Genomic DNA, 9,444 nt, shown 5'->3' on the forward strand with positions numbered 1-9,444 from the left:
ACACTCGATCATTCCTCAGAGGGGCAGAATGTTGCTCTTCTTGTGCTGGGGCAGGGGAAGGGGCAGCAGTTTTCTGCTCCTGAAGGCTCTGTGGTGAAGAAGTCCCCTGCTTGACACTTCTCATTCACATGCCAACTTGCTGTCAAAGCTGGATAGTCCGATGGCAAAGGCTTGAAGTGCACACAGTGGGTAGTTATAGTCCAGTGTGAACACGTCATCAGCCACGCGACCAAACTGCATGACTATGTAGTCAGCTGGAGACAGAAAGAGATAAACTCGTTAGTGCCTGTGGGTCGAGCTTCCTTTGTGGGTCAAACAACCCTTTTAAAGGGGCCACATGTCAGATATCCACGTTATGACTCGTAACAGTAGCAAAATTACGATTATGAAGCAGCCGTGAAAATAACCGTATGGTTGGGGGTCACCACGATGTGAGGAGCCAGTTAAAGGATCGCAGCTTTAGGGAAGTTGAGAACCACACTGTGTTGGAGGTTAATGTGGTTGTACTGGGAGGTGGGGGTGGGTAACCACAAGTTCTCTTTCAAATAGGCAGTGGAGGGGTTGGGGGTGGGGTGGGGAATGGTGCAGTGGTATAGCACCTGCCTGGGACGTGGGAGGTACTAAGTTCAAGCTCTAGCCTCACACACAAAATCATAAATAAATAAATAAATAAAGTAGAAAGCTTGCATCTAGGTGTGTTGGTGCATACTTGTCATCTTACCATTCAGGAGGCTGAGGCAGGAGGATTACAGCTCAACCCGCTGGGCCTACAAAGTGACACCTTGTCTCAAAAAGGTAAAACCATTCAATTTTCTGTCTGTTCTTCTCCCTACAGGCTGGGAAATTATTCCTGACTAGCATGCCTAGGGAAGCTGGTGGGACCAGAGGACAGGCTGCAGTCACTTGATGGCTTTCATGAGGTCACTCGCACCTGGGTCCTAATGGCCTCACCCAACAGTCCTCTGGTGTGCCACGGAAAGACGCTCACACTCCTCTCACCCTGTGGGGCTATCTATCAGTCATTCGCTCCCGGATGGCTTCCAGGCTACCACGGAAGCGGTCATCTCTGCGCCTGCGCGGGGCGGGGCGCGCCTCCCAGGCCCTGCCCACCTCCCAGCCCCTGCCCGTGCACGTACGGTCGTTGCTGTGGACTATCTGGAAGTTCTTCACAGATGCCTGGGTCACTCTGCCGTGAAAGTTTAGGACGTAGGACTGGGTGTCGTCGTTCCACACCGGGGCCTTGTTGTGGAGTTCGATCAGGTTCTCCATGGATTTGCTTTGCCATTTTGAAAGCAAGCTCTCGTGTTCCTATGTGGAGAGGAAATGATTATTTTGCCATTTGCTCACAATCCTGAGAGTCAGGGGAAAGGCCCAGCTCTTCAGAAAGGTTGAAACGGCATCAGAGGACCAAAGGCAAATGGCAGCACAGGCTATGGGAGTCTTTTTTTTTTTTTTAATTAATTTTTTTTTTTCTTATTCACTTTACATCCCACTCCCTCCCCCCTCCTGGTCACCCATGGAATTCCTTTTTAACATTTTTTTTTCATTACTGATTTTTGTTTTAATTTGAAGTTACAGGTAATTGTGAGCCATCACGTGTGTCCTGGGAATTGAACCTGGGTCCTTTGGGAGAAGAACCAGTGCTCTTAACCACTGAGCCATCTCTCCAGACCCAGCCTTGAGATTCTAATGTTCTAGTATTTCTTAAATCAACATTTCTGGAACATGCTACTCTGGGGATTGGGAGCAGCAGCTTTCCTGACGAACGATAAGAGAACCAGTCCAGCCTGGGCTTCCAGAAAAAGCAATTTTCAAAATTGGTCTCTGCTGTACTCTTATTACTGCATTAAAGGTGTATTACTGTGTTTTAGAGGCCTTTGCTGGTGGAATGTAATTTCTCTTCTGTCTCTGAGACCTGGTCTCATTGGGAATAGGTTTTTACTTACATTTCGTGGCCGGAATGGGATGCGCTCATGATTCATATTCATCCCGGGAATGATCACAGACATTTTCCTAGGACCTTTGAAACCCAGTACGTTTGTTTCCTGAAAGACAGTAAGGCAGAATTTGGAAACAGAAGGGAAGAGAAACTGTGTTCTACTTTTACAGGCAATTTCCTCTGGCACAGAAAACGCAGCCTGCCCCGAGAGCACCAAAGCCAGTTCCGTCTCCTTGCTGGAGCTAAACACCGAGGCCGAGAACTGGACACAGCAAGTCAGGCGCGATGGCACATGCCTGCGTACACGTCTTAGCACTTGGGAGGCCGACGTGAGAAGATTGATTAAGGCCAGGAGTTTGGGGCTAGCAAAGTAGTGAGTCCTTGTCTCGGAAGGAAGGAAGGAGAAAAGGAAAGAAAGAACGCCAGCCATGGTGGTACACACCTTTAATCCCAGAATTCAGCAGGTTGAAGCAGGAAGGTTGAGAGTTCGAGGCCAGCCTGGAATATGCAGGAAGGCTAGGGCAGACAAGGAGACCCTGTCTAGAAAGAAAAAACAAAACAAAAACAACAACAACAAAAAAAAAGAAGAAAGAAAGAAAGAAAGAGAGAAAGAGAGAGAGAAAGAGAACGAAAGAGGGAGGAGCGGAGGGAAGGAAGGGAAAGATTAAATGCATAGAGATGGCTTTAATCTTAATTTATGTTTTATTGTAGCCTCTGACCAAAGCGTGAGCATGACGGAAGGGATGCTAATGCGGAGTTGATCGTAACTGAACGTGGTGACCTAAATCCAACTGAAATGATGTCAGCCCCTAGAAGCGGGGCGCAGGAAACACGGAGGAGGAGGGAGAAGAGCCAGCGTGGGGGCCTGCCTGCCCGGCATGGCATGCAGGAGGGGAGGGCACAGCAGGGAGCACCAGGGGAAGCACAGGGAGCACTTACATAACAGATAGCGGCCAGCTCCTGTCGGGTGTGGGCCTTCTCCACCAGACCCTGGGCCTTGACTGGGTTGACACCGTGGTCATACACTGTGAACTTGGTCCCCATGAGATTGGATCTAGTGTCGGGAGAGAAAGCTGCCATGACGATGTGCTCTTCCTCTTGAGGACAGGCGTAGAGGGGACACCTGTCTACCTACTTGCCGGATGCCAGCATGGACACCATTTGATAATTTCTTTTTTGGTTGTTGTTGATTTTATTTCTTGTTTTTTGTTTTTGTTTTCTTTCGAGACAGGGTTTCTCTGTGTAGCCCTGGCTGTCCTGGAACTCACTCTGTAGACCAGGCTGGCCTCGAACTCAGAAATCCGCCTGCCTCTGCCTCCCAAGTGCTGGGATTAAAGGTGTGAGCCACCACCCTGCTTAACTTTTTTCTTTTTTTTCTTTTCTCTTTCTTTCTTTCTTTCTTTCTTTCTTTCTTTCTTTCTTTCTCTCTTTCTTTCTTTATTATATGTATACAATGTAGCTGTCTTCAGACTCTAGAAGAAGAACTCAGATCTCTCCTTACAGATGGTTGTGAGCCACCATGTGGTTGCTAGGATTTGAACTCAGGACATTTGGAAGAGTAGTCGGTGCTCTTAACCACTGAGCCATCTCTCCAGCCCACTTTTTCTCTTTTTAAGATTAACACAGCTATGTATTTGAATCATAAAAAAGAAGAAGAAGAAGAAGAAGAAGAAGAAGAAGAAGAAGAAGAAGAAGAAGAAGAAGAAGAAGAAGAAGAAGAAAAGAGAAGAGAAGAGAAGAAAAGGAAAGAAAAGAAAAAATAGCAAAAGCAAGGGATGTAGAGCAATGGATGGTTTACCAAGTGTAAGGCCTCAGGTCTAATCCCTAGTAACAGAGAAGGGTGGAAGCTGGCCAGACTGGGGGCGGGGCAGGGGCGGATACGACAGCCATTGCTCTGAAATTAGAGAACTACAGAAAGAGCAGGCCAGAGATCTGAGGCTCCGTCACCTGAGTTTGCCGATGTAACTTTCCCCTTCACGAGACAAATCCGTGGGGTCTGTGGAGACCAGGTAGTTGGACGTTTTGCTCTTTTTCCGCTTCCTACCCGCTAGAAGAAATATCTGAGGAAAGAAAAATGTCAGTGGAACACCTGTCCAGTGAGTCCACAGTCTTTTGTTTTTTCTTTTTTCGAGACAGGGTTTCTCTGTATAGCCGTGGCTGTCCTGGAGCTCACTCTGTAGACCAGGCTGGCCTCGAACTCAGAAATCCACCTGCCTCTGCCTCCCAAGTGCTGGGATTAAAGGCGTGCACCACCACCACCCGGCAAGTCCACAATCTTTATCGGTTCCATATCATGTGCAAAGAAATTGATCTGGGCCCGGCATGGTGGACTTGTAATCCCAGCACTCAGGAGGCAGAGGCAGGAGTATCTCTGTGAATTTGGGATTCTACTGAGTGAGTTCTAGAACAGCCAGGGCTACATAAAGAAACCCTGTCTCAAGAAACAAAAGCAAAACAAAACAACAAAAACAAAACCCCAACCAAACAAATAACCAACCACCCCCCCCCAAAAAAAAACAACATAAAAATAAATAAGTATATAAATGAAAGCCAGCATTTGGTGGGTCAGCTCCGTGGTGGGTCAGCTCAGTGGTGGTCAGCTCCGTGGTGGGCCACCTACGCTGAGCTCCACCCTAACACGGAGAAATACTTCTCCACATGAAAGTGGGCAGGGGTGAGGAACTAGAGAGCCTCCCCATGACTTGGATGACACTAGGACTTCTGGGCACATGACCCACTATCAGGTGCTGTGTGGTCTAACTAGAGGGACTTCCTGGACACAATCAATTCCTACGACAGCCTTGTCCTCTCAGGAGCAGCTCGGCTTAGGGTGCGGCGTGATGGAGTGGTACCTGCTTAGCACACGTGGCGCTCTGCCCGTAGCTCTAGAAGAAGGCAGCCTAGGATGAACCCGTACCTTGCGGTTCTCCTCCTTCTCCAGGTGCATATAGTAGGTGGGGAAGAGGCCACGGTCCATGCCTTTCTTATCCCTGGTCACTCTACACTTCACCGTGACACCCCGAGGGGCAGGACTATACGCAAAGTCCTCTAAATTCTCCACTTCTCCGAGTTGGGCATCACCCTGCTGGGCTGTCACACCGGAAGCTCCTGTCTCCTGAAAATAGAGTTTAATGTGAGCAACCAGAATTGGGCACAAATGTCACCCCCTGCGACAGACACTTGGTGGACAAAACCCTCTGGGCTCTACCCGACCCTGTCTTCACTCTTCTGGCAAAGGGCGACCTGACAGAAGGGTCAAACAGGGAATCAGGAGCCCTGAGGTAAACACTTCCAGGTGTTTGGGGACAGTCCCACTAGCTGCTCCAGCACAACGTACCGAGGCTGCTTTCTGGCTGGTTGCAGCACTCCCTGGCTCTGCACAAGCCGATGGGGAGCCGAGGTTTTCCCCCTCATTCTCCTCCTTGTCAGGCTCCTCGTCATAGTTCACACTACTCAAGATGCCTGGCAAAAAAAGGAAACACTCTCAGAAGCTGCCAACTGTGGCTTGAAATGATCTTATTAGAAATAAAGAGTATCAGCCGGGCGGTGGTGGCGCACGCCTTTGATCCCAGCACTTGGGAGGCAGAGGCAGGCGGATTTCTGAGTTCGAGGCCAGCCTGGTCTACAGAGTGAGTTCCAGGACAGCCAGGGCTACACAGAGAAACCCTGTCTCGAAAAATAAAATAAAATAAAATAAAATAAAATAAAGAGTATGGAGAGACCCCAGGTAAGACCCTGCCCTATGCCTGACAACTAACCTTAAAGCACACCAAACTGCTGTAAACTTCATCCTACCACCTGGGCTCCACATCCTGGCCCATGACTTCAGCAGAAGACCTCTGCTTTCCCAGAGCACACACAGGTTCCAGGGACTACAGAGACAACTTTGGCACCCAAAACCCCAGAAGTCAAACAGGCCACAAAAAAACCCAGCAGAGACAACCTACTGAACCTGAAGTCTTGCTTGGTCATCGGAAGCCTAGGCCACTCAGGCCAGAAGACCAGAGAGGAAGCAGAAACCAAGGGGGAAAACATCCAAAAACATATCCATCAAACAAAGATAAACTCAGAAATAGCACCTAAACCTACGATAATGGCAAACCCAGATAACTAAAGGAGAGTGTGAGAACACCATCAAAACCAGCCAGGTACCACCTATTACAACCATCCTATTACAGCAAGCCCTGGATATCCCAACACAGTGGAAACACAAGAAAATGATCTGAATTCCAGTCTTACAAAGAAGAGACAGGCCATTAAAGAGGACGTGATTAAAGCCCTTTTAAAAATACAATCAAACAGGTAAAGAAAATGGATAAAACTGCTCATGACCTGCAAATGGAAATAAAATAAAGCACGCACGCGCGCGTGCGCGCGGGCACACACACACTAAGGCAACCCTGGAGATAGAAAACCTAGGTAAGCAAACAGGAATTACAGACACAAGCATCACCAGTGGAATACAAGAGATGGAAAAGAGAATCTCAGAAGTAGAAAATATGTGATAGAAGAAATCGGTACATCAGTCAAAGAAAATGTCATCCAGGGAACTTGGGATACCATGAAAAGACCAAACCTAAGAATAATAGGAATAGAAGAAGGTGAAGAGTCCCATCTCCAAGGCCCAGAAAATATTCTCAACAAAAATCAAGGAAGAAAAATTTCCTAACCTAAAGAAAGAGGTACCTATACACATACAAGAAGCTAACAGAACACCAAATAGACTCAACAAGAAAAGAAAATCTCCATGACACGTAATAATAAATATACTAAATGTACAGAACAAAAAATATTAAAAGCTGCAAGGGAAAAAAAGCCAAATAACATATAAATGCAGACCTGTTAGAATTACACGCAACTTCTCAACAGAGACGCTAAAAGCCAGAAGGGCCTGGGCAGATGTCTTACTGACTCTAAGAGACCACAGATGTCAGACTAGACTACTATACCCAGCAAAACTTACAATCACCATAGATGGAGAAAACAAAATATTCAATGACAAAACCAAATTTAAACAACATCTATCTATAAATCAGCTCTACAGAGCATACTAGAAGGAATATCAATGGACTCAATTCCCCAGTAAAAAGACACAGGCCATCCTTCTGCTGCCTACAAGAAACACAACTCAACATCAAAGATCAACACTACCTCAGAGTAAAGAGCTAGAAAAAGGTTTTCCAAGCAAATGAACTCAAGAAGCAAGCTGGTGTAGCCATCCTAATAATTAACAAAATAGGCCTTAATTAAGTAATCAAAAGAGATGGGGAGAGACACTTCATACTCATCAATGGAAAAATCCACCAAGATAACGTCTCAATTCTGAATATCTATACCCCAAATGTAAGGGCACCCACATTGGGAAAAGAAACATTACTAAGGCTTAAATCACAATGGAACCCTACAGATTAATGGAAAGGTCACCTGGACAGAAACTAAACAGAGAAATAATGAAACTAACAGGCAGGATGAATCAAATGGACCTAATAGATATTTACAGAACATTTCACCCAAACACAAGAGAATATACCTTCTTCTTAGCACTTCATGGTACTGTTTCCAAAATTGGCCATATGTTCCGTCGAAAAGCAAGTCTCAACAGATACAAGAAAACTGAAATAACCACCTGTATCTTATCAGACCACCATGGATCAAAGCTAGACTTCAGAAACAATGGAAGCTTATGAACTCATGGAAACTGAACAACTCTCTACTCAATGACCACTGGGTCAAGGAAGAAAGAAAGAAAGAAAGAAATTAAAGACTTTCTAGATTTCAATGAAAATGAAGGTACAATGTACCCAAACTAATGGGACATAATGAAAGCAATGCTGAGAGGAAAGTTAATAGCACTACGTGCCTTCAAAAAGAAACTAGTGAGATCACATACTAGTGATGTAACAGCACACCTGAAAGCTCCAGACCAGGAAGGGGAGACACCCAAGAGGGGTAGACACAGGAATAACCAAACTCAGGGCTGAAATCAAATAAAACACAAACAAAAGGACAATACAATCAACGAAACAAAGAATTGGTTCTTTGCAAAAATCAGTAAGAGACAAACCCTTAGCCAGACTAACTAAAAGGCAGAGAGAATATCCAAATTAACGAAAATCAGAAATGAAAAAGGGGACATAACAAGAGACACCCTGGAAATTCAAAAATCATTAGGTCTTACTTCAAAAAAACCAATACTTCACAAAATTGCAAAGTGGGGAATAATCATAAACACACTGGTACAGGAGACAAGTTCCTGAACAGAACACCAATAGCTCAGGCACTAAGATCAACAATTAATAAACTGGACCTCATGACACCGAAAAGCTTCCGTAAGGCAAAGGACACTGTCAAAAGAACAAAATGGCAGCCTACAGAGTGGGAAAAGATCTTCACCTGCTCCATGTCTGACAGGGGGCTAATATCTAAGATATATAAAGACCTCAAGAAACTTGACATCAACAAACCAAATAACCCAATTCAAAAATGGGAACAGAGCTGGGCTTGGTGGTACACATCTTTAATCCCAGCACTCAGTAGGCAGAAGCAGGTGGATCTCTATGAATTTGAGGCCAGTCTGGCCTACAAAGTGAGTCTTGGATAGCCAGGGTTCTGGTACACAGAGAAACCCCATTTGGGGGTGGGGGGAAGGTTTGGTTGGGGAGGGGGATATACAGTCTAAACAGAGAATTCTCAACAGAGGAATGTCTAATGACCAAGGAGCTCTTAAGGAAATGTTCAACATCCTTAGACATCAGGAAAACATAAATCAAAATGACTCTGAGATTCTTCCAGAATGGTTAAGATCAAAAACTCAAGTGACAGCTCATGCTGGTGAGGCTGTGGATGGAAGGGAGGGGCAGGGGGGAACTCCTCCATTGCTGGTGGGAGTGTAAACTTGTACAGTCACTTTGGAAATCAATTCGGCAGTTTCTCAGAAAACTGAGACTAGTTCTACCTCAAGACACAGCTATACCACTCCTGGGCATATACCCAAAAGATTCTCCACCAAACCACAAGGACTTGCTCAATTATGTTCAGAGTAGCTTTATTCATAATAGCCAGACACTGGAAACAACTTAGATGTCCCTCAACTGAAGAATAAAGAAAATGTGGTTCATCTACACAATGGAATACTACTCAGCCATTAAAAACAAGAACATGAAATTTGCAGGCAAATGGATGGAACTAGAGAAGACCATCCTGAGAGAGGTAACCCAGACCCTGAAAGGCAAACATGGTGTGTGCTCACTTATAAGTGGACATTAGCCATAAAGTAAAGAATGCTACAATCTACAGATGCAAAGAAGCTAAATAAACAAGGAGGAGTCAAGGAGAAACACGTGAATCTCACTGAGAAGGGGTAATAGAACAGACATTGTTGGGGGATGATCTGATGGAGGTGGGAGTGGAGATGGGGATCAGGTGGAGAGAGGATGCGAGAGAGCACTGGGAGTGGGAGATGGGGATCAGGAGGAGAGAGGATGGGAGAGAGCACTGGGAGTGGG

At 45.8% G+C, this 9,444-nt stretch overlaps 1 protein-coding gene across 1 annotated transcript in view; it reads right to left on the minus strand.

The window, feature by feature from the left end:
* Window positions 1-6: 6 nt before the first annotated feature.
* Window positions 7-9,444, minus strand: part of Tulp3 (TUB like protein 3) — a 38,511-nt gene continuing 29,073 nt past the window's right edge. Inside the window, exons 5-11 of the mRNA XM_031383554.1 lie at window positions 5,277-5,401; window positions 4,857-5,054; window positions 3,887-3,999; window positions 2,879-2,993; window positions 1,947-2,045; window positions 1,137-1,308; window positions 7-254 (exon numbers count right to left, since the gene is read on the minus strand). Coding sequence (XP_031239414.1) covers window positions 121-254; window positions 1,137-1,308; window positions 1,947-2,045; window positions 2,879-2,993; window positions 3,887-3,999; window positions 4,857-5,054; window positions 5,277-5,401 — 956 coding nt within the window. The 3' untranslated portion in view covers window positions 7-120. The remainder of the gene's footprint in view (window positions 255-1,136; window positions 1,309-1,946; window positions 2,046-2,878; window positions 2,994-3,886; window positions 4,000-4,856; window positions 5,055-5,276; window positions 5,402-9,444) is intronic.

This window comes from Mastomys coucha, unplaced genomic scaffold (genome assembly GCF_008632895.1).
Source record: "Mastomys coucha isolate ucsf_1 unplaced genomic scaffold, UCSF_Mcou_1 pScaffold20, whole genome shotgun sequence".
Classification (NCBI taxonomy): Eukaryota; Metazoa; Chordata; class Mammalia; order Rodentia; family Muridae; genus Mastomys; species Mastomys coucha.